This window comes from Monodelphis domestica, chromosome 1 (genome assembly GCF_027887165.1).
Source record: "Monodelphis domestica isolate mMonDom1 chromosome 1, mMonDom1.pri, whole genome shotgun sequence".
Lineage (NCBI taxonomy): Eukaryota > Metazoa > Chordata > Mammalia > Didelphimorphia > Didelphidae > Monodelphis > Monodelphis domestica.
In genome coordinates, this window is record NC_077227.1 from 255,904,177 (window position 1) to 255,930,042 (window position 25,866).

General features: G+C 37.4%; 1 protein-coding gene across 4 annotated transcripts in view; it reads left to right on the forward strand.

Moving 5' to 3' along the window:
- The first annotated feature begins 13,364 nt into the window (after positions 1 to 13,364).
- The window catches only part of NEK9 (NIMA related kinase 9), a 40,771-nt gene continuing 28,269 nt past the window's right edge, over positions 13,365 to 25,866 (forward strand). For 2 of the 4 annotated variants that reach the window (XM_056810675.1, XM_056810676.1), the window contains exons 1-5: positions 15,999 to 16,104; positions 16,952 to 17,129; positions 21,729 to 21,784; positions 22,324 to 22,394; positions 23,638 to 23,743. In XM_056810675.1, coding sequence (XP_056666653.1) covers positions 17,087 to 17,129; positions 21,729 to 21,784; positions 22,324 to 22,394; positions 23,638 to 23,743 — 276 coding nt within the window. In that variant the 5' untranslated portion in view covers positions 15,999 to 16,104; positions 16,952 to 17,086. Of the gene's footprint in view, positions 13,820 to 15,998; positions 16,105 to 16,951; positions 17,130 to 21,728; positions 21,785 to 22,323; positions 22,395 to 23,637; positions 23,744 to 25,866 lie in introns of those variants that run through there. The other 2 variants (XM_007472800.3, XM_001367733.4) reach the window with 2 other exon arrangements.

Below are 25,866 nucleotides of genomic sequence, written 5' to 3' on the forward strand. Positions count from 1 at the left end.
CATGTGAAATTATAAATATGACACATTCATAGAAACATAAGATTTATATGACCTGTGAGCAAAAGCAGGAAAAGGATTACACAATTGACTATAATAATATAAATGGAGGGAGAGGACACAGTAAAATGAAGTTGAAAACAATTATGTTGCTCAATTTTGGCCTTAGAGAAGAAATGAAGAAAAACAATTTGTACCTTTTGTTAAAGAGATGGCAGTATCATGATATAGAGTGATGCAGATACAGTCAAACACTGTTGATGTGCTAGTTTTGCTTAGCTGTTTCTTTTTTCTTTTGTCATAAGGGAAGTATTACTGCAGGGGAGAAAGAAAAGGAAGGAATCTAGAAGGAAATGTCTAATGAAAATAAGATGACATCAGTAACTTTGAATGGAACCTTTAACAATCAGTCAACAAATATTTTTAAGTGCCTATTCTGTATCAGGCACTGTCCTAAGCAGTGGAGATATAAGTACAAAAGTCATGGGAAGATAATATGTACATATAGATAGAACAGAAAGTTAACAAATATACATAACAAGTTATGTATATACATATATATGCACATATATACACACAAAGCAAATACTAGGTACTATAGGAGATAGGACATTAGCATCTAGGGGAATCGGAAATGCTTCATGCAGAAATGTCTTTTTTTTTTTAACTCTTCCATCTTAGAATCAATACTGTGTATTGGTTTCAAGGCAGAAAAGTAGTAAGATCTAGGCAATAGGAGTTGTGACTTGCCCAGGGTAACACAGTTCGGAAGAGCCTAAGGCTAGTTTCCAATCTAGGACCTCCCATCACTAGGCCTGGCTCCCAGTCCACTGAGCCAGCTAGCTGCCTTCCAGAAGACAGTGTCTTAATCATATTTTTAAGAAAGAGAGCGCTACCATGATGCAGATTTAAGGGAGGAGTGTATTCCAGGCACTGGAGATGACCTGATTTTGATCTAGTACTCTTTCCTCTACTATGCCATGGTAGGTGGATTAAAGAATAATCATCCAAATTTGTTAATTATCCAAATAAACTTTAAAATACTTATAAAGATAGTGCTTAAAGCACTTAGGTTATCCAGTACTTTTTATGTAGTAGGCACTTAATAAATGTTTGCTGATATATCAGTTTGACTTTTGTGTATATAAATTGCTACTTGAATTGAACTTACTTTAATACTTTCAAGCTGTGACTAAATCATTCACATCTTAGGCAAAATGTATATACACAAACATGTATATTTTTTGCTAAGAAATTATTACATGAATAATGGTATTGAAGTGAAAAATGTTATTTGGAAAAAGAACTGAAGCACCGGACCTTGAAATATACCTGAAAATATACCTGAAAAGAACCTTTCTTATAACCATAGTATGCATATAGATGCATTATTATTCTCTTCTGCATGACATGCAAATAATTTGCATTTCTGCCTTTCTTGTTTAGTGATTGTCACCCTTCCTGCCAGTTCTGCCCATCTAGCTCTCAGCTGACTTCATCCTCGTGGAAATATTTGTTGACTACTAACTGGTCAGATCTGTAATTTGAATTAAAGCTCTACTTTCAGCTGCCAAAATCTTGTCAAATGGTTCAACATCAGAAAGGGAAATAGTTTAATCAATGGAAATGACATTCAAGAAAATACATCTGGTTTATCACTGTATCTTAAGAATCATGGGTCTTTTCCATCTGACCTGACACTGAAACTTCCTATATGTTTTGTTTTTCTTTATTAGAATGTGAACTCCTTACAAGCAAAGGCTATATAGTTTTTCTGTTGGTATCCCTAATGCTTTGCACGTAGTAAGCATCTAATGCTTTTTCATTCCATCATCCCTCTAACCCATATCTCTCTACATCTTTCCCACAAGAATAGCATTAAACACTTAATGCTTTTCTAAAATCTAGGTAAACCATATTTACAGTATTTACCTGATCTACCAATTCAGTGACCCTGTCCACAAAGGAAGTGCATTTATTCTGAAATAATGTTCCTTTTCTATCCTTTTGAAAAAAAAATTTTAACAGACATCAAATAAAACCACCACATTCAAATACATAGAACGGAAATTGGATTGTACATAAAACTACAAATATCTTTTATGTGCAGCTTGCTTTTCTTTAAAAATATAATAAATCCCACATGTTACTTTCAAAGATGTCCTGCTTATCTCTGGTTCCTTCTGACCTGCTTTTCTTTGATATTTTTCCAAAACATTTCAAGACCCTCTTTTCTTTCTTTTCTTTTTTTTTTGAAGCCCTATCTCCACCTTTCCGCTACATCCCTATCCCACAGACTCAATTTGAGAAAAAAGAAAAGCAAAACTTCTGTAATAAATATGCACAACCAAGCAAACGAAATAATCACATTGGCTATGTCAAGAAATATATGTCTCACTATGCAACTTAAATGTACCATTTTCCTGTCAAGAGGAAGATAGCATGCTTTATCAGTAGTCCTCTAGTATTGTAACTGATTATTATTACCCTGATCAAAATTCTTATGTTTTTCAAAGTCGTTTGTGTGACATGTTCTTGGTGAAGCCATGTTGATTGGATTTCACTATCCCTTTGATGTGTGAAGCCATTGACTTCAACTGATGGGCCAAGGTCGAGAATGTTAAGGGAAATCATGAAAAAAGTGAGAACTCTTAGATCTCAAATTATACTACAAAATAGCAACTATGAAAAATACTTGTTATTGGTTAAAAAAATGTAATTAAGTATCACAAAGTAGGTATAGACACAAATAGAAATAAACTAGCATAGTAGCATAGTTTTAGATAAACTCAAAGACCCTAACTACTGGGATATGGACTCACTTTTCAACAAAAACTTTCGGAAAAACTAGAAAGCAGGCTAGCTGAAATGAGTTTTAGACCAACATCTCACACCATATTAAGCTCCAAGTGGTTAGAAGACCTAAGAATTGTAAACCTTAAAATTTCTTAGACTTATGAATGTTGGAAATTTCACCATTGGGAAATTTCATACTTGGAAAAAAATTTCCTACTGATAGTAAGAACTCTATTGGAATGTGAACCCCCTTGGCATGGGAGGATCTTTCTCCTCTCTACCTAAGACTACTTTAGGACAGAAACCTTTTGCTAAACAATGGAAAGGGCTTTGACCTATGCTTAAGCATAGAACAGGAAGTTCTTTGAGTTATGATTGATTTTAGAATTGATACAATAGAGATACTTGGAATGACAGAACCAGGTCTTGAAACTACAATCTCCACCCTACTCAGAGTAAAAGGATTTAGGAAGGGCTGCAGCAAGGATCAAGATTTAATTATTTGAGAATATGACCTTCAACAGACATGTGCAAAGGGGCAGACCTCTGGGCGGTCCTGGGTTAAGCTAGAGCCACCATTGGCACAGGGAAGAGATGGACAGTGATTGGTAGATGTGAGAACTGAGGGGAGGGAATTTAGATGGTTTCCTTAAAGATAGCGGGGTCTGAGGACTAGGGAGGTTCGAGAGGTTTTGCTCTGAGAGGTTGTTCTCTGAGAAGTTTTGCTCTGAAGGAGGCTGGAGGTGGAGGCCGCTGAGACTGTTTCTCCATTTTAGTCACGTGAGTGATAGGGACTGATCTCTTTTCTTTGCCTCAGCTATCTAAGGGCTTGGGCCTTTTGGCCCAGCCAAACTCTCCCCTTCTCTCTCTCTCTCTCTCTCTCTCTCTCTCTCTCTCTCTCTCTCTCTCTCTCTCTCTCTCTCTCTCTCTCTTATACCTTTCTTCCTCCTGTTTGTAATTAAAAACTCCATAAAAGGTTGACTGCTGACTTGAGTTTTCATTTAGGAATTACATACCTGAATTCCTTGGCGACCTTAAATTAATATATATCAGTCTTTTAAAGTGATTTCCTTGTCACAGAATAAAGGTAACATTATAAAGGAGCAAGGAAGCTTTCACAAGCATAGATAGCTCTTTATTGAACAAGGTTCAGAGAAGTTAGAGGAAAAAATTAGCAATTTTGATTATTTAAAATTGAACAACCTTTTGTACAAACAAAATCAATGCAATTAAAATTAGAAAAAGTTAACTAGGAAAAGTCAATACATAATTTTTTAGTGAAAAAGATTTAGTGTCAAAGATATATATATACACACACGTCTCTAGGTTGTATATATGTAAATGTACAAATACATATCTATATATATCCCATTTCCCCAAAACCAAATTATCAAAGGTGATAAACAGACTGTTCTTAAGAAAAGAAATTCAAGCTATAAACATTCATATTATAATGTTCTAAATTACTCCTTAAATTATTCCAACCCTTTGTAACTCTATTAGGGGTTTTCCTAGCAAAGATAATGGAGTAGTTGGCTATTTCCTTCTTCAACTCATTTTACAGATGAGGAAACTCAGGCAAACAGGCTTAAGTGACTTAAATCCAGGGACACACAGTAAGTACCTAAGGATAGATTTGAATTCAAGAAGATGTTTTCCAGAATCCAGGCCTGGCACCACTATCTACTGCACCACCAGCTTAGCAAAGATGACTAAAATGGCAAATGATAACTGTTGGTGTAGTTCTGCATTTGTCTGGATATTCTGAAAAGTAATTTGTAACTATGTCCCAGAGTTCTCTAAACTATGCATATACTTTGACCCAATAATGCATCTATTAAGCAGATATCCCAGACTTGAAAAAGAAAAGACCCAAATATACAAAAATATTAATAGCATTATTTTTTTGTTATAATAAACTGGAAATTAAGGGACTATGCATTAATTGGAGAATCGCTGAAAGAATTTTGGTATATTCAGTCATTTAGTACATTAATTGGTCACTATATGCCAGGCACTGTGCTAAGTGCTGGGGATAGAAAAAGGAGCAAAAGATTTCCTGTTTTCAAAGATCTGACAATCTAATGAGGCAGACAAGTAAATAAGTACATACAAGTTATATCCAGGATTACTAGGAAATCAGAGTGAGAGACACTAGAATTAAGAGGGATTGAGAAAGACTCCCTTAAAAAAGATGAGATTTAGATGGGACTTGAAGGAAGCCAGGCAAGCCTGGTAGCAGAGCTGAGGAGGGAGCATGTTTTAGGCATGGGAGACAGCCAGAGGAAATCCCTAAAGCTGAGGTGGAGTATCATGTTCATAAAACAGCAAGGAGGCCAGCATCACTGGATGAAAGTACATGGCAGAGAGTAAGGGGTATGAAGAGTGGAAAGGAAGGAGGGGGCTAGGAACAATTTTACAAACAAGATATATACATGGAAGTTTATCTCAGAGGAATAAGACTGGGAGAGTAGGAGAGACACAACAGGGAAAGACATGCAAAAAGATGGGATTTGAGCTGTCTTGAAGGAAACCAGGGAAGCTATGAGTCAGATATTTGAGGGACACAGTACAATTGTATGTTGTCATGAGTTGGGAGTATTACTGTGTGAAGAACAGCATATACATCAGCACAGCTGTCTTGTAGAGTATGTGGGGGAAAGTAGTCTAAGATTGAAAAAGTAGAAAGGAGCCAATAGGATTTTATATTTGACCTTGGTGACAATAAAGAGTTAGTGGAATTTATTGGGAGATGTTTATGTGTGAATAAATCTGGGAAAAGAATTTTGGCAGCTAAGGAGATTGACTGAAATGGGGAGATAAGGCAAGGAGACCAAAAAGAAAGCTACTGTAGTAGTCCAGGTAAGAGGTAATAAAAGCCTACATTAGGGGTTGGCTATGACTGGAAAAATGTAGCATACAAAAGATGTTGTGAAGACAAAAACAAGATTTGACAACAAATTGGATATGGATAACCCAAACTCTGCTCCTAAAAAGGACAGATTCAAGTCTCTCCAAGCCATGGTGCAGCGTGAGATCAGGAAGGTGCAAGACCGATGGTGGGGAAAAAAAGGCAGAAGAAATCCAGCAGTTTGCTGATATGAAAAACTACAAACAATTTTTCAGTGCCCTCAAGACTGTCTATGGGCCATCAAAACCCACCACCACTCCCTTGCTATCCTCTGATGGTGACACTCTCATAAAAGATAAAAAAAGGCATCAGCAACAGGTAGAAAGAACACTTCAGTCAGCTTCTCAACTGACCCTCTTCAATCGACCAAAGCGCCCTTGACCAGATCCCCCAAAACCGCTCCATTGAACAACTTGATGTCCCTCCTTCAATAGAGGAAGTCCAAAAAGCCATCAAACAAATGAATGCAGGCAAGGCACCCGGTTAAGACGGGATCCCAACCGAGGTGTACAAGGCCTTAAATGGAAAGGCGCTCCAGGCATTCCACATAGTGCTGACCAGCATATGGGAAGAGGAAGACATGCCCCCAGAACTCAGAGATGCCTCCATCGTAGCCCTATACAAGAACAAAAGCTCACGAGCAGCCTGTGACAACTACAGAGGCATCTCATTACTCTCCACTGCCAGAAAGATCCTCGCCCGTGTTATACGCAACAGACTCCTGTCATCTGTTTCAGAGCAGAACCTGCCTGAATCACAATGTGGCTTCCGACCAGATCGCAGCACCATCGACATGGTCTTCACGATGAGGCAAATGCAGGAAAAATGCCTTGAGCAGAACCTGAGTCTCTACATTGTCTTCATAGACCTGACAAAGGCGTTCGACACAGTGAACAGGGACGCATTGTGGGTGATCCTTCGCAAGCTTGGTTGCCCAGCAAAATTTGTCAAACTGATCCAACTCTTTCATGTTGACATGACAGGGGAAGTCCTATCTGGTGGAGAGACTTCCGATCGCTTCAACATCTCCAATGGTGTGAAACAAGGCTGTGTCCTCGCTCCAGTACTATTCAACCTATTTTTCACCCAAGTATTACGACATGCTGTGATGGATCTAGACCTGGGTGTCTACATCAAATACTGACTGAATGGCTCACTATTCGACCTTCGCCGCCTGGCTGCAAAAACAAAGACAACAGAGAGACTCATCCTGGAAGCTCTCTTCGCAGATGACTGTGCTCTCATGGCCCACCAAGAAAATCATCTCCAAACCATTGTGGACAGGTTCTCCACCGCAACAAAACTGTTTGGCCTGACTATCAGCCTCAGCAAAACAGAGGTGCTGTTCCAACCTGCACCAGGGAGGCCAATGAACCAGCCGTGCATTACAATCGATGGCACGCAGCTTTCTAACATCAACACTTTCAAGTACCTGGGCAGCACCATCGCCAACAACAGGTCCCTAGACCACGAGATTAATGCCAGGATCCAAAAGGCCAGCCAGGCACTTGGGTGGCTGCACTGCAAAGTCCTCCAACATAGAGGTGTAAGCACTGCGATGAAGCTCAAAGTGTATAACGCAGTGGTCCTCAGCTCGCTCCTGTACGGTTGTGAGACATGGACACTGTACCGGAAGCACATGAAACAGCTGGAGCAATTCCACCAACACTCCCTCCGGTCAATCATGAGGATCCGATGGCAGGACCAAATCACCAATCAGGAAGTCCTCAACAGAGCCAACTCCACCAGCATCGAAGTCCTGGTCCTCAAAACCCAGCTACGATGGTCTGGACACGTCATCCGCATGGACCCACAGCGAATACCAAGACAGGTATTCTACGGTGAACTGTCAGCTGGACTCAGGAAACAAGGCCGACCAAAGAAAAGATTCAAGGATCAGCTAAAGTCAAACTTGAAGTGGGCTGGCATTACACCAAAGCAACTAGAACTCGCTGCCTCTGTCAGAAGCAGCTGGCGAACCCGCATTAAACATGCTGCCACCACCTTTGAAGATGAGCGACGTCGACGTCTTGCTGCTGCGTGTGAACGCCGACACCAGGCCACAACTGCACCTCCCGTAACAACTGGTGTCCCAGGCCCCATGTGCCACAAACTGTGCGCCTCAGCCTTTGGACTTCAAAGCCACATGAGGGTACACTGTAGATGAAACTGCACAAAGACAATTGTCATTCTCGATCACCGAGAGACTACTATATAAGTGAGTGTCAAAAATGACAAGAAGATTGTGAGCCCGGGTGTCTAGAAGGATGGTGGTTCCCTCAGCAGTAATAAAAATGTTAAGTAAAGGTAATGTTTGGGAGAAAAGATAAGTTTTAATGCTGGACATGTTGAGTTATAGACATTCAATTTACAATATCGAAAAGGCAGCTGGTGAGGCAGGAAGAGATTGTGGGAAACTGGTCTGGGCCTTATATTCACAAAGATAATAGTTGAACCTCTTGGAACCTCTTGGACTATGTCACCAAGTGAGATAGTATAGAACAGGTCCCAGGATGGTGCCTTGATGAACACCCACAGTTAGTGGCTATGACTTGCATGAAGATGCAACAAAAGTGACTGAGGAATAAGGAGATCACTTTTTGCAGATGATATGATGATCTACTTAAAGAATCCTAGAGAATTGACTAAAAAGCTAATGGAAATAATCAACAACTTTAGCAAAGTTGCAGGATCCATAATAAACCCACATAAATCATCAACATTTCTATATATTTCCAACACATCCAAGCAGCAAGAATTAGAAAGAGAAATTCCATTTAAAATCACCCTAGACAATATAAAATACTTAGGAATCTATCTGCCGAGACAAACACAGGAACTATATGAACACAACTACAAAACACTTTTTTACACAATTAAAACTAGATGCAAACAATTGGAAAAACATTAATTGCTTATGGGTAGGACGAGCAAACATAATAAAAATGACCATCCTACCCAAACTAATTTACTTATTTAGTGCCATATCTATCAAACTACCAAGAAATTTTTTACTGAATTAGAAAAAATATATAACAAAGTTCATTTGGAAGAACAAAAGTTCAAGAATATCAAAGTAAATAATAAAAAAAATGTGAAGGAAGGTAGCCTAGCAGTACCAGATCTTAAACTGTACTATAAAGCAGTGGTCATCAAAACAATATTGTACTGCCTAAGAGACAGAAGGGATGATCAGTGGAATAGACTTGGGGTAAGTGACCTCAGTAAGACAGTCTATGATAAACCCAAAGATCCCCAAAACCCACCATTTGACAAAAACTGCAGGGAAAATTGGAAAACAGTGTTGGAGAGATTGGGTTTAGATCAACATCTCACACCCTATATCAAGATAAATTCAAAATGGTTGAATGACTTGAATATAAAGAAGGAGTAAATTAGGTGAACACAGAATAGTATACTTGTCAGATATTTGGAAAAGGAAAGATTTTAAGACCAAGCAAAAGTTAGAAAAAAATTGCAAAATGTAAAATAAATAATTTTGATCATATTAAATTAAAAAGGGTTAGTACAAACAAAACCAATGCAACCAAAAATTAGAAGGGAAGCAACAAATTTGGAAAAAAATTATAACAAAAACCTCTCATAAAGGTCTAATTACTCAACTATATAAGGAGCTAAATCAATTGTACAAAAAATCAAGCCATTCCCCAACTGATAAATGGGCAAGGGACATGAATAGGCAATTTTCAAATAAAATAAAAACTAACAATAAGCACATGAAAAAGTGTTCTAAATCTCTTATAATCAGAGAAAATCAAAACTACCACCTCACACCTAGCAGATTGGTTAACATGACAGCAAAGGAAGATAATAAATGTTGGAGGGGATTTGGCAAAATTGGGACATTAATGCACTGCTGGTGGGGTTGTGAATTGATCCAATCATTCTGGATGGCAATTTGGAACTATGGCCAAAGGGCTTTAAAAGGCTATCTGCCCTTTGATTCAGCCATACCACCGCTGGGTTTATACCCCAAAGAGATCATAAGGAAAAAGATTTGTACAAAAATATTTATAGCCTTGCTCTTTGTGATGGCAAAAAATTGGAAAATGAGGGTATACCCTTCAACTGGGGAATGGCTGAACAAATTGTGGTATATATTGTTGATGGAATACTATTGTGCCCAAAGGAATAATGAACTGGAGGAATTCCACATGAACTGGAACGACCTCAAGAATTGATTCAGAGTGAAAGGAGCAGAACCAGGAGAATTTTATACACAGTGACGCTACACTGTGGTACAATCAAATGTAATGGACTTCTCTACTAGCAGCAATGCAATGATCCAGGACAATTCTGAGAGACTTATAAGAAAGAATGTTAGAATGAAAGAATCCACATCCAGAGAAAGAACTGTGGGAGTAGAAACACAGAAGAAAAACAATTGCTTGATCACATAGTTCGATGAGGATATGATTGGGGATGTAGACTCTAAAGGATCGCCCTAGTGCAATTATCAATAATATGGAAATAGGTCTCCATAGGCCACGATGTCTTGACAGGGTCACATGTGGTAACCAAGAGGTCATAGAGTGGCCCTTTGGCAAAATGGAAATGCCCACTCATCCCCCTCTGCATGACTTCTCTCATTAATATCCCTTACTAATGGAATTGACATGATTGTTATCCCTTCCCTAACCTCAGAAGGAATAATAAAAGAGCAAAATACCTGTACTCTATTTCCCCAAAACATCACCAAAAGATCAGACTCTCAAATCCAAGCCCCAAAAGACTACCATGGGTTAACTTTTACTTAGGTACATAGTTAGGCAAAGCCGTAACCACAAGCCAAGCCCAGAATATCCCCACTCACAGAAACTTATTCTCCCAGAGCCCAGCACATAAATCAATCATAAAGGTCCATACAAAATGTACAGGTACATCAAGCTTCATCATGCCTCAATGACTTGATTCTTCCCCTTGAGAAACTCCCTAGTAAACCCTGAAAAATGATCAGACTAATATTAAATCTGAATTGTGTTTTCAGTACCTTTCAACTTCAATGTTATGATTGTTGAATTATCTTTAAGAGTTTCTGATTATTTCTTTTCATAAAAAGTAACAAGTAAATTTCCTTGATTATTTGTAAGCTCAAGCTCCTCACAGGGTAATGAGAAAATTAAGCCACCTGTGATGAAATCATGTATCTTGTGCAGAACCTTTGTACATTTTGTCAAATCAATAATTACAATATAAGAATATGGAATGATCTTAGAATGTTAATCAAATGATTTGTTAAGTTAACGTATCACTTTTTCAATTATCTCTATTTGGACATGTGTTTTTCGTAATATATTTGTGTGCCAAGAAAATGGGTATAAAATAAAGATCAGGCCTGGGGATGGCAGAGCAGCTACCAGATGCAAAGCATGCCCATGGCTGAATGATATACACAGCTGTCTAACATTTGTTATTTTCTTAACTGACCTTTCCCCAGCTGCTGGGAACCCCTGGAGCCATGTGATGCTGGACCCTGCTCATGGCAGGTCTTAATCAATGATACATGTAAAACCCAGTGAAATTGTGCATTGGAGGAGGGAAAGAACATGAATCATGTAACAATGGAAAAATATTCTAAATTAAATAAAAATTTTCAATTAAAAAAAAGTCAAACTGAGAGGAGAACCAGACAACAAGGTCATAAAAACCTAGAGATGTGAGTATCCAAGAAGAAATGGTAATTAACAAGTTTAGAGATGGCAAGGAGGGTCAAGAAGGATGAAAACTTTTAAAAAAAGGGGGTCATTAGATTTGGCAATAGATCAGTGGTGACTTTTTCTGTTCTTTGATTATTGAAACGTTCATTTTTTGACATTTTTCAAGTTCAGAATAACAAAAACAAAATTTTTTTTAAACCATTAAAGGTTACTAGCAGTAGCTTAGCTGTGATATCTGTTAGTATTTTCAGTACCAGCTAAATACATTAAGGCATGTTGCTCTTTTAATATCTCCTTATTTACCATGGGTATCAACTCTGGTACTACAGCAAAGATCATTATTCACCTATTAGAGAGAATGGACATAAAATGAGTTGAATAGTTGTGCTATCTTAAGAGTCTTCGTTATCTTACCCACAGAGGAGTGGGTCAATCCTTTCCTCTATCCTTTTCCTCAATATGATTTTGAAAAGAGAGAGAGAGAGAGAAGTCCCTAGGGGTCCCCTTACCCTCATCCCTTTGCATCAGCTTCATTTGCAATTTTTTGGCTTATCCTAACCCCATTCTCATAGGACATTGACATACTCATATTTGTCCTCCACTATTTGCATTTGTTTCCATCTTCCCTAAATGTGTTTGTCACTTTTACATTCTTTGGTGATTAATCAGCTCCTGGGTGCATCTACATCAGTCTCTTTAGAAAACAGTCATTTCTATCTAAAGATTTCATTCTTGACAGCCTTATATATCTCTTATTCCCTGGGGCTGATTTCCTTAATAGATTTTTTTGGGGTCCTATCTTCTCTAAATTTTTTAAAAATCTATTTTTTTCTAAAATCTAGGATACATGTCAGAGTATCTTTCGTTTTCCTTCTTTCAAAAGTGGCAAATGGTTATTTCCTTTCCTTACCCCTTCCCATCATTTCCATCCCAGCAAACACTTCCTCCTTGTTAGTGAAATCACATGCAGAATAAAATTTCCCTTTGCTTGTTCCTTCATGAAAAAGGTTTGTTGTGATTATTATGATGATGATGTTAAAGCAGCTAGGGAAAGCTACGTGTATGTGGGCTAGAGTATTGGACTTGGGATTCTAGATTAGAATGATGACTGACACCTATAGCTGTTTGATCCTTGGGACAAAAGCTTCTCAAGCTATTTCCTCATCTGAAAAATAGAAGAGGATTAATAGCACCTAACCCACAGGACTGTTCTAAAGATCAAATAAATGAGCTAAGTTGTATAAATACGATATAAATACTAGCCATAATAATGATTTCAGTTTACCATAATCTTAAAAAAAAAAAGAAAAGAAACAACGAACAACTAGGTCAGTCCAGTGTCTGCCCCATAATATGCACTTTAATAAATACTCGTTGATATGATTTATGGGATGTGTTGGGCAGGGAACAGGCTGGTTCCCTTAAGACAGAGAGGATTGAACTGTTATCCTAGAGATCAAATGTTAGTTTCCAAATGGAAAGAAGCTCCTAATAATGTTTCTAACAATATAATTGTTGCCAACGATAATGTTATTGCTAACAATATAACAATATAAATGGTGCTAACTACGTAATTGTTGCTAACAATAATATTATTGCTAACAATAAGAATTGTCTGACAAGGCTGCAGGTTCCTTGGTGAAGCTGAGCTCCCCATCCTGTGCCTGGGGTCCCGGAGGAGCAGGCGTTGCAGACGTGGTGGTTTGGGCTGAGGTGACCTCCAAAGGTCCCTTGCATCCCAACAACAGCTGCGATCCCTCCCCCATCCCTTCTTTCCTTGTCCCAAAGTCCCCAGCGCTCCGTCCTCTCGATCAACTCGTTCTCCTAACCCCCGAGGTGCCTTTATGAGCCTGCACTTCCCTTCCCCATCCCCACCAACGCAGGTGTGGAGCAACACTTTCCTTCTCCAGTTGGGAAGGACTACTACTAAAACAGGAATTGGGGGGTGGGGAGGCCGAGCGAGAAATTAAACAGACCGGAAGAGGATGCGAGTACTTCCGGGTCGGGCACCTAAAGGGCCAACATGGAACCTAGCACATCTTCGAAGCTGGCGGGGTTGCGGGGCAGTCGCTAAAACGCAGCCGCCGCCTCTCAGCAGTGTTTAACCTTTGCCGGGGCTTTCTCCCACCCCGCACTTCCCCTCTCAAGATCTTCCTCCACTTTCCTTTCTGGCCCGGCCTGTCCCAGCGAAGCTGCCTCCGCCATGTCGGTGCTGGGAGAATACGAGCGACACTGCGACTCCATCAACTCTGACTTCGGGAGCGAGTCCGGCGGCGGCGGCGGCGGCTCTGGCAGTTCAGTGTCCGGCCCCGGTTCCGGCTCGGTCGCCCGTTCCGGTGGCGGCTTCCCAGTGGAACAGGAGGAGTTGCATTACATCCCCATTCGCGTCCTGGGCCGGGGCGCCTTCGGGGAGGCCACGCTGTACCGCCGCACCGAGGTAGAGCGTAGCCGGAGTCCCCCGACCCGCCTGCCCCTTGGTGTTGCCCTTCATCCTCTTCTCTTTCCCGTTCTTTGCTCTTTCCTGTACCCTTTTCTACTTCCTTTTCTCTTTCCCCATCTTAGAGATGTAGAATCAGAGGCATTTTAATCTCAGTGTTCCTCAGTTTCCCCATCTGTAAATTGAAGGCGCACTACTAAATAATCTCGAGTTCTTTCTCAAATCTAAAAAAAGAAAATTTAATGGAACCCTTCCCTTTACTCTAATTCTTTCCCCTCTGCTTTTCTCCTTTCCCCCTTTAGGTCTCCTTTTTCCCTTTCCCCATCCTATAGCTGTAGAAAAGGAAGCTCTTAATCTTCCTGTTCTTCAGTTTCCACATTTGTGAAATTAAGGAGCTTTGCTCGATTATTTCCGGTCCTTTATACAGAAGAAAAAAAGAAAAGAGAAATTTCCCAACTCTTTCCCTTTCCCCTTTCTTCCTTTCCGCTTTCAAACCCTTTCTTTCCCCCTTTTCTGTTATCTTTTCCTCATCTCTTTATTAGCATTCTTACCCACCTGGTATCCTCTCCCAAATCTCTAGCATCATCGTCTCCAGACTAGAGCTCAGCATTAGTTAATATTTGTAATACTACCACTGGGCATGGTCCCTGGTGTTTTTTCTATAGGACTTTAACATCACCTTCACTGGGATACTAGTGTCATCAGTTAACTGCCATTTTGATAAAGTTTGATCTAGAGCATTGTTCTGAGTGCCTGCTGTCTTTCCTTCTCAATAATTTTTCCTTTATACTATTTTATTATCTAAGTCTCTAAAGAGCTTTCTGGTAGTATATTTACAAAATGGCCACTACTCTGTATTCTTCCTAGTCTTATGCCTTTCTTCCAGAGCAGTCTCTTTCTGATACTAAAAAAAAAAAAAGAAAAACTCCATGCAGTTATTGTTTCCAAATTCTAATATACCCACACACCTAGGACTTGTTCTTGAAGGTCATTGGGAAGTTCCAGACACTAAAGGATTCATTGGTTAGTTTCTTCAGTAGTATTTATCATAAGAAGCCCATACCTTATATTGGTAACTTGAGAGCTGAAATATGCTAGAGACTTTTGGTTGTACCCTTAAAGCCAAATATTACAGATGAAAAAAAGTCCAAATTCTGAACACTTAAAAAACATTTACCAATCATCTAAATATAATTCTGGAAGTATATATTCCATATTTCTCTATTTTGAACTTAAAGCCTGGTATGAATTGGTAGAATTTAGAGTCAGCTGGAATAGTTTAGGTCCAATTTCTTTATCTGAGGATGAATAAACAACCTTCAGAGTATCATTAAAAAGAGTAGTGAGGAAAGAAGGAATGTGTTAGATAATTGTTTAGAAAGATCTCCCCCTCACAACTTTTGTAAGAGGCCTATAAATATTCTGTATTCATAAAGTATCATTTGTGAGAAGATTGCAGGGATGTTTTGAAAAGGTAAAAAAGCATATATTTTGCATTTACAAGATACTATTTTCCCCAATTTTTTTAAATTTACTCTCACTGTATGCTTGGTGGGAAATGATAAGTGTTGTCTGACCAAGATCAGAGAACTTACCTAAGAACCAGTCAGATTCAGGTTCAAATTCTGCCTTTAAAACCTATGGGCTATGTGATCCTGGGCAAGTTACTTAAACTTTTGATATTCTAAGCCAGAGGAATCAAATTATGTTCATGCAGTTGTCAAAACTGCCAGAACCAAATTAAAATAAAATTAGGAAATGTTTTTTTAAAAAAGTAAAAATTCATTTTAAATCTGGCCTCAAACACTTCCTACCTTAACCTTACCGCTCTTTTGCCTTGGAACAGTTTTGATTCTAAGACAGAGGTAAGGGTTTAAAAATTGTATTCATTTCAACAGAATGTTAATTTGTGGTTTTCTAAGTCAATGTGCTTGTTCAAGGATACATTTTTCTCTGGGTTTGACACCAGTGCTCTAAAGCAACTATCATAGAATATTAGTTTCCCATATGATTGAAATGATAGGTTCAATTCTTATCTCTAACTCACATTTATATGTTGCTTTAAGGCAGTGGTGTCATACTTGAAAACAAATCCCTGTGGGCCATGTATTGACTTAGAAAAGCACAGGTTAACATCTATGTCGTATTGTATTTTTATTTGTTAAACATTTCCCAATTACATTTTAATCTGTTTCAGGCCTGCTGCTGCTTTTGTAGCCTATGAATTTGACACTTCTGCTTTAAGGTTTGAAAAGCCTTTTCCTCAGAACAGTCCCATAAGGCAGGTAATATATGCCATCTTTTAGATGGCTCATCTCTGTGTTCCTCAATTTCCTTATCTCTAAAATGAAGGAACTCTATCAAATTAGAGTCCTTTCTTAACTCTAAAAGTTTCTAGAAGAGATTAATTTTTAACTTAAAAAGAGTCAGAGCAATTTGTGGGCAGGGGGAATAATAAAGGGAATAGCAGGGAGCTAATTCTGGAGTAGCAGGTGGGTTTACATTAGCTGGATTAGAGGATTTGTGAAGATAAATGGTAGGAGACAGTTGTAGAATAGGAAAAGGTAAAGTAAGTACCTTGAGTACTTACTAAAGCTACAAACTATAGAGAATGGCTGAGCCACTAGTTTAAATTTTCTAACACTTGTGAACTAATCCAACATTTTCATGTCGTTAAGAATTTAGAATTAGAGTAGTTCAATGCTCTTAGCATATGTAAAGTATTTTGCATACTTTTGTGTGTGTGTGTGTATTTATATATATACATACACTTGTTACCTCCTGCCTCTTTATTACATCTTCTTCCTCCACTTTTCTCATTATAGTATCACTGTTGATCTTTGCATTCTATCCTAGTCTAGTTTCTATTTTGTTCCAGACCTAGAATTTGCATTACATAAATCAGCTGCCATACCAAACAGTTTTTTGCTTAATACTTTCCCTACCCAGAGATTACTAATGCAGATGATTACATATAGCCTCTGCCTAAAGTTTGGTTTGTTTCTTTTAAAGGGGGAAAAAAAAGAGCAAGTGTTTATCCATTTGGCCTTTCTTAAGCTTGTGGACCCAGGTTTAGATTCATTGATTTCCAAGAAAGAAAGAAAGCACCATACTTATGTTACTATGTTGTAGGATGACTCATTGGTTGTGTGGAAGGAAGTTGATTTGACTCGACTGTCTGAGAAAGAACGTCGTGATGCCTTGAACGAAATTGTTATTCTGGCTCTGCTGCAACATGACAACATTATTGCCTACTACAATCACTTCATGGACAACAACACTTTGCTGATTGAGCTAGAGTATTGTAATGGTAAGCACAGATCCTAGTGACACTTCCTCTGAGATACTTTTATTAATCTCACAAAAGAACTGTCATCTGTAATATGAAGTTTAAATGTCTCTTTAGTATTTAAGAGAAGTCTTCTGGTCCCTGGAAAGTTTTGAAATGATACAAAATAAATGGGACTTTTAATTGTTTCTATGATTATTAATTTCTTCCACAGTGTCATAACTTTGTTTCTGAAGCATAGTTCTTAGAAATTTTTAGCAACTTTTGTTTCAACACATTATATAGAAAGTTGTAGTAATTGTATTTGTTGTTATTTAGATTATTTGTGTTCACTCTGCATTACAAATCTTTCCTATATTTGAATTCTTCATTTTTTCACTCTCATGACCCATTTATATCCTGTTGCATTGATAGACATTTGTTGCATTCTTATTCTTTTATTTACTTTTGTTGTTACAAAAAATGATGCTATTAATATTCTTGTGCAGGTAGATCAGCACCTGCTGATTATCTCCTTCTGAATATTCTATAGATACCTCAAACCTAGCATGATCAACCTCCCATGCCACTCTATTCCCAATCTACTTTTTCTCCAAAATTACTCCAAAGTGTTTCATTTTCCCTCTCTCTACTCAGATAGCTGTGACCTTAAACAAGGTAGCTAGATGGTACAATGGTTAAAGTGCTAAGTCTAGAGGAAACACAGGAAAATCTGAGTTCAAATTCAGCCTGACACTTACTAGCTATATGACCTTGGGAAAGTCACTTAACCTCTGATTGTCTCCGTTTCCTCATCTGGCAAATGTATATTATAACAGCACCCACCCCTCAAAGTTATCTTTTTGTGTGTGTGTGTTTTTTTTAAACCATGACCTTCTTATCTTAGAATTGATACCAAGTATCTGTTCCTAAGCCAAAGAATGGTAAGTGTTAGGCAATTGAAGTTAAGTAACATTTGAACCGAGGACCTCTTATCTCCAGATATGAGTCTCTATCCACTGAGCCCCCTAGCTGTCCCATTCCCAAGGTCATCTTGAGGAGCCAATGAGATAATATTAGCATAGTGCTAGGCACATAGTAAGTGCTGTATAAATATTAGTGATTAGCTATTAGTATCCATTCATATACTTATCACCTCTCACTATAATAGTCTCCTAATTAGTCTTTCTGATTATAATTTCTCCATTTTCCAGTCCACTGTCCACATCACCACTAAAATAAGGTCATGGTGGGTGGGATGAGCAGGATGGCTCAGTGGATTGAGAGCCAGACTTTACAGATGGTAGGTCCTAGGTTCAAATCTGGCCTCAGACACTTCCTAGCTGTGTGACCCTGGGCAAGTTATTTAATCCCCATTGCCTAACCCTTACTGCTTTTCTGCTTTGGAACCAGTACACAGTATTGAGTCTAAGATAGGAGGTAAGGGCTTAAAATAAATGAAATAAAATAAGGTCCTAGATCCCTGACTCATGGAACCAGCTATGTTACTTCCCAACTCTTCAGTAATTCCTTATTGTCTATAGCAGTGGTTCTCAACCTTTTTAATGTCATGACCCCGAAATACAGCTCCTCATGTTGCAGTGACCCCAAACCAAAAAATTATTTTGGTGGCTACTTCAAACTGTAATTTTGTTACAGTTATGATTTGGAATATAAATACCTGACATGCATTATGTATTCTTATTGCTACAAATTGAGAGGTTGAGAACCGCTGGTCTATAGGATAAATTACAAACTGACATTTAGGCCCCTCCATAATCTAGAAGGCCCTTCTTACTTTTCCTACCTTATTTTTTATTGTTCTCCTTCAGAAACTCTACAATCCAGTCAAACTATGCTATCATTTGTTCTCCGAACTTGATACTGCCTCTTGCCTCCATTCGTTTATGCAAGCCATTTCCCAAGCCCAGAATGCACCTCCACTTTTCAGAATTATTGTCTTTCTTCAATGCTTAGCTCATGTACTACCTCCTAAGTTGAAGCCCTTTCTGATCTACCCAATCATCTTGCTTTTCTCATATTTCCTTGTAATAATTTATATACTACTTATTTGCTTACATATCATTATTCCTAGAGAAGAATGGACATTTTTCAGTAGCAAGGGACTCTTTTGGTCAGGTCTTTTGTTATCTTGGAGCCTTGAATATAATAGTTACTCAATATATTTTTACTGAATTAGTATAGAAATCCTAGTACAATTACTGAGTTAAAGAGTATGGACAGTTTTGTAACTTCTTGCATAATTCCAAATTGTTTTTCAAAATGGTTGAATCAGTTCACTAGCTTTACCAGCAATGAATTATGGTGTTGGTTTTTTCATTGCTCCTTCAACACTAAATTTTTCCATCTCATTAGCCATCTTTTTCCAATTTAATGACTAAGGTGATATCTCAGAGTTGTATTAATTTGAGTTTTTCTGATTGCTGATTTTTAGCACTTTTTTATATGGTAGTTGGTATTTTATTTTCAAAACTTTATAATCTTAGACATTTTCCATATTTAGACTCAGTCTTTTTTCCCTAAACTCTTACCTTCTTTCTTAAAATTAATACTAAAAATCATTTCCAAGGCAAAGGGGTAGCAAAGGCTAGGTAGTTGGGGTCAAGTGACTTGCCTAGGGTCACACAGCTAGGAAGTGTCTGAGGTCAAATTTGAACCCAGGATTTCTGATCTCCAAGCCTATCTGCTGAGCCTCCCTGCTGCTCTAAAACTCGGTTCTTAACCTCAGAGATTTGTACAATTGAATATAAGACTTTTATTCAAGATGTTTTATGTAAGGGTTTTTATTCTCTAATCCATGACTTTCCTTCTTTTAGTTGTACTTATTTGTACAAATGCTTTATATTTTTGTTATCAAAGTAGTCTATTTTGTCTTTTATAATATTCTATCACAGCTCTTATAAACTCATCCCCTAGCTATGAGTATGTCAGTACTCACCTTCCAGCCTCCTCTAACTTTGTAATAGTATGATTTTGTACATTTAGCTTATGTATTCATTTTCACTTTCAAGTTGTTTCATTGTTGCCTTAGCTACATAATTCATGATCAGTGATAATGCCTTTATGTGGCAACTGTGAAGAAATCCTCAGTTTGGAAGCACTCATTTGCTGGGGAGATAGGGGAGCTAAATTATTCTTAGTTTGTAAGTTCTTTGAATACATCTCTTAACTTGAGTTTTGTATCTCCCCAGGACCTAATAGAGTGCTTTATGCAAAGTAGATATTAATAGGTGTATGCATCTTCTATCTTTACCCTCATTGGAGAAAAGTCTTAGGACATCTTTTCAGATAATTTGATTTCTTGCATATCTGACTTATTCTCCATCCTAATCAGCCCTAAATCCTGAAAGTTGTATTGTGATTTTCTGAATTAATGGAAACTGCAAAAAGGTAATTTCTTCACCTTCAATTAGGATAAATGAAAGCAAATGATAGAGTTAATGGAACTTGTACTTGCTAAATTTCAGGGAATTAAAGGTTCAAAGTTTAACTAACCTTGAAATATGATTTAGAAATGCAAGTAGAAAATAAGACAGTCACTATAGGGAAATATGTAGGAGAGAGGTGATCAAAATCACTTAATAAATGGGAAGAAGTTAGCTTAGCTAGAAATTAATGGTTGGAGATAGCTTGAGGTTAGACTTTACATTTTTTTACTTAGTAAGAAAAAAAACAAACATCCTTGTCTAGTAAAGGGACCTAAGTATGCCAAAGCATCTCATCAGAGGAAGCCAGGGAGCAGAATTAATCATATCAAGGCCTGATCTAAAAGATCTCTAAAATCCTTTCCCTCTCTTAGGATCAGTGTGACCTGGGTTTTATTTAACACATACCCAGTATTTTCATTTTTTTTTAACCCTTACTTTAACCCTTACTTCCTGTCTTAATAACAACTCTTAAGACAGATGGGCAAGGGCTAGGCAATTGAGGTTGTGATTTTCCCAGGGTCACACAGGGGAGATTAGAACTCAGATCCTCCTGACTTCAGGCCTGGCACTCTATCCACTGAGATACCTAGCTACTCCTATACCCAGTATTTTCATTTGAGGGTTTTTTTTGTCTTCTGTCATCTTTTCTAAAAATACTGTATTTGCTTTGGGGGCAATTAATCTACCTGACATTGAGGTAAGGAGCCCTTCTTTGGGGCAACTATGTTCTGTGGAACCTTAGTGCTTTATGCAAGGTGCATAGTGATTTCATGAGAATGTTAATATTTTCTTCCTAGAATGTTAAATGTGAAGTTATATGTATGCAATATATTTTTCCAGCTTAGTAATAGGCTTAATTCCCTTTATTTTGAATAAAATATTCTTGATTCTCCCACTTTATTTTAGGGTATTCCTCAGTTTCTCCTAAGCAGTATTTATGGGTTCTTTCTATAGGTTTTCAGATTCAGAGTTTTCTCTAGTTTGGAAAATGCTACCTGAAAGAAAAATTTGATAAGTTATTTAAAAAGTGAAAAGCCAGCAGATGGTCTTTTGTCTGAAGAAGCTTGGGAACTCTGCCTTTCCTACGTGGGTGGTTAAAGCATCAAAAGATAAAGGAGCCAAACACCAGTCTCTGTTAATTAAGCAGAGCTTTTCTCTAAATGTTTTTTTCTTCTCCATTGTTTAATTTTAGGAGGAAACCTATATGATAAAATCCTGCGTCAGAAGGACAAATTGTTTGAGGAAGAGGTATTTCAGATTAATATGGAAGGGGCTAGAATTGTTCTTTAATTATTCTAACTACTGGGCTTCTTTGCTTATGTTTGCTCTCCTTTCACCTGCTCCTCAGTCTTCTGTCAAAGCCTTTGTAGGTTTGGGACATTCAAGAATACAGTCTTGTGTGAAGATGAGGGCTGTTTTTAGCTGCTTTTAAAGTTTTTACTCCTACAAAATGATGCCTTATGAGTTCTCCCAGGCTGCATTCCTGCTTACTGATTGCTTTGTTATCAAGAACTCTCCTTAGAACCTGCTTAGGTTTCTTGCCAGCATGTATTGTTCCAAAAGTTCACAAAAGTCTGTGTCACTGATCACAGTTTGAAACTGCATTAAAGCTATTTTATGATGATGATCTGCTTTTGTCTTCCATGTCTGCTGTTCTATTCTGCATTATTCAGCCAACAAGAAGGACATTTACTTTCATTTGAAATCCAACTTTGGCTGCATCTTTTGTGTTTTCCTCTTAGTGAATTGAGTTGTTTCAATACTAAATATATTTTTTCTCCTTGTAGATGGTGGTCTGGTACCTATTTCAGATTGTATCAGCAGTGAGCTGCATCCACAGAGCTGGGATACTCCATAGGTAATGAGGGGGAGAAGTTCAATGGACTAGGAACCCACGGTCAGGGTAGGCTAGAATGGAGGGTATCTCACATGAGCGTTTTTTGCTTTCTTGGTAAAATAGTAACATCTTTTTCTATAGAATAAAATTTAGAGCTGAAAAGACAAATGATGGTAGGTGTCATCTTTAGTTCCTGAGACTAAACCATATTTGTGCTATAGACACATCTTCCTAATAAGCTAAGCACTACTAAAGATGGTTAATGTTCATTTGGTAGTGAAAACTATAAACTTTAGATTTAAATAAATTCATGAACACACCCTATACTTGCATAGGAAGTTGTATTAGATGAATTAAAATGAAAACTGAGTTCTATTCTCAGAGCCATTTAGATGTTTAGCAAGCCCTGTCTTCTTCTGCTTAAATTTCTTTTATTTAATTAAAACATTCTTATTTTTCCTGTTATGACTATATTGTCATATTTTCGTAATCAAGGAATAAGACCATCTTGAGACTATGTCCAATCTACAGACTTTTATTGAGCAAGTCATTAATCGGTGAAGATGAATTATAACAATGCTTCTTATTGATACTTGTTCAGTGTTGGTTGTTGCATTCTACTTTTTTTCTGAATCTAATTAGCTTTATTACTATGAATTATACACAGCCTTCAGCAGAAGAAATCACAGCATGAACCAAATAGAACTTACTTTAAGCTGATCATATAAAAAACCATTGAGAAATGTAGCTGTAAAATCATTGAAGTAACATAGTTGGTCATGTTGCTTACTGGGATTTATAGTCTCTTTCATCTTGGTATGCTAGAGACCCTGAAACTAAACAAGGATAAGATAGTAAAATGACTTTCACTTCTCTTGATCTGCAGCGGCTGTTTGCCAGAAAGTTGTGTTTGACAAAGGCAATTTAGCCTGCAAGAGACCAAAGTGGCCTTAGAACATGGTTTTTATCACCTTTCTCTCCCACCCTTCCACTCGGCCTTCATTTGCTGTGGGAAAAATTCCAATTCTTTGGAGAGTTTAGGTATTCAAGTTATTTTTTTCCTCTTTTGGATATCAAAATAGAATATGTTAGATTGATAGTCATTGCACTGAAACTTGACTAGGATCTTATACAAAGATCTAGGTAGTAATATGATAGTGCTCACGCCGCAATAATAGCATTGCTAGGATACTTTGAACCCTGAGGAAATTAGATCAAAAAAGAATCTAATACTGGGATTGAATATGTACTATCTCTTTTTCAGAGATATAAAAACTTTAAATATTTTCCTAACTAAGGCAAACCTAATAAAACTTGGAGATTATGGGCTGGCAAAGAAACTTAATTCTGAATACTCCATGGCTGAAACTGTAAGTATATATTGCCATTGTCTTAAGTTAGTGATTTTCCACTTTTTATTTTTCCTACTGTGGGTTATAGAAATGTTGCATCCTCTGTCCATGCCATTTAGTTCTTAGAATCCTAGATATAGAATTAGAAATTACCTAAAAGGTCACTGGGGCAGCCCCTTGTTTTACAGATGTGAAAACTGAAGTCTACAAAGTTTAAGTGGCTTGCCAAAAGTCATAAAATTAATCAATGTCAGAGGTGATCTTTGAACTCAAATCCTTTGCCTGTGGAGTCCATGCAGTGCTCTTTCCACAACACTATACATGTCTCATAGTCCTAAAGCCAGTATTTAGAAATTATTCATTCACAGGTAAGTTTTCAGGAAGCATTTTTCTTGTACTTAGAATTTTTTTATGTTTCTGCTTTTGGAAATCTTTGTCTATACACAGCCCTATTTTCAAATTCTCCCGCAACACTAGTTATAGACTCTTCTGAACAAAATATTTTACTTTTGGGGGAAAAATATTAATACCTTTGCCGTCCCAGGATCTTTAGTAGCTGGCACTTTGTTTATATGTATCTTAACTAATGCTATGGAGCGAGGTATTCACAATATCTGTGCTTTTTATTTCATAGCTCCTGGCTCAGGGACAAACCATAAACCACAAATGAAAATTAATATTTAGAAAACAGTCTGTTCAGAAATATCATATATAGACTAAGCTACAGGTTCCCCATTAAATCTTGATTTCAAAGGAACATCTGTAAAAAAGGAGTGGGGGTAGCTAGGTGACTCAGTAGATAGAGAGGCATGAAGACAGGAGGTATCCTGGGTTCAAATGTGGTCTCAGACACTTCCTAGCTGTGTGACTATAGGCAAGTCATTTAATTCCAATTATTGGTTCTAAGATGGAAGGTAAAGGTCCAAAAAAAAGAGTAGTGATTCCTATCCTTTAGGATTTGTTTGGAATATTCATATAAGAGTCATAAAACTCTATTGGTTGTTTACTTTTATAGCCTATTTAAACAATTTAAACATTATTAAATTAAAATATTGTTTTAAAACAATTTCTAGGCATCCCCAGAAATTATCAGAAACATTCAGGGTGGTGAATCACTATTTTAAGAATTCAAACTGTTATGGATGTTGATAACCAGCCAGTGGGGAGAGAGTCAAGGACATTATTGGAGCCTTAATTTACAATTACTTTCATTTGGTCAGTTAAAATTCAAGAAAAAAAAGTTACATAGAAACAAAACTTAACCCTTTTCTTCTAAAAAATTTCATCTGGCTTCCTGCCTTTATTTATATTCTCCCTTCTTTCTAACTGTTTAAATTCTACCCATCCTTCAAGACCTAACTAAGAATTGCCCCTTCTCTGAAACTTTCCCTGATTTTTCTGGTCCTAGCAAGTTGGAAAATTATCTTTCCTTGGCTTTTACCTGGAACTTTGTATATCTCTTGTGTATTTACCACATTTTAGTTATTTGTGTTTCATATCACTTCTATGTGTTCCATAATAGCAGAAACTGAATCTTTGGATCTCTTCTAGCACCATAGTGTTGTGCTCATAGTAGGTATTTGGTTTATTGAGTTAAACTGAATAACTGAACAAAATGATGACTATCAAACTTAGTAAAAGCAAGTGTCTGTTGGAGAATTTGTAATCTCTTCTTTTAGGATACAAAAGACTCCATATTGATGTATTTAGAACATGGTTCAAAAACCATTCCAGTAGTTGGAAATTCTTCTTAAAATGAGAGCAAATTCAGGAAGCTGTATTATTGAAGCAAATAAAAAATTGAGACAGGACAAATGTTGCTTTGAGAGCGATGCATTTTAGTGAAACCATTAACTCCACCACATCATTTTATTCACCTTACCTTTAGCTTTTTTTTTTCCCCTTTGGGGGAACTTTTAGCAAAGATATTTGTGTTTATAAAGCTTGAAATGTGTCTTAAATGTTAATGGCTATTGTTTGATGGAAATCCTAGGGCACTTGAGCATCTCAAATGGCTTCTCTACTTTCTCTTCGCAGGTGTTTCTTATTTAATAGGCACTCAGTAAGTTTGAACTGAAGAGACTAATAATATTTCCTTAGAGGAGTCATACATGCATCATATAACTAAATGCTGCATCTGA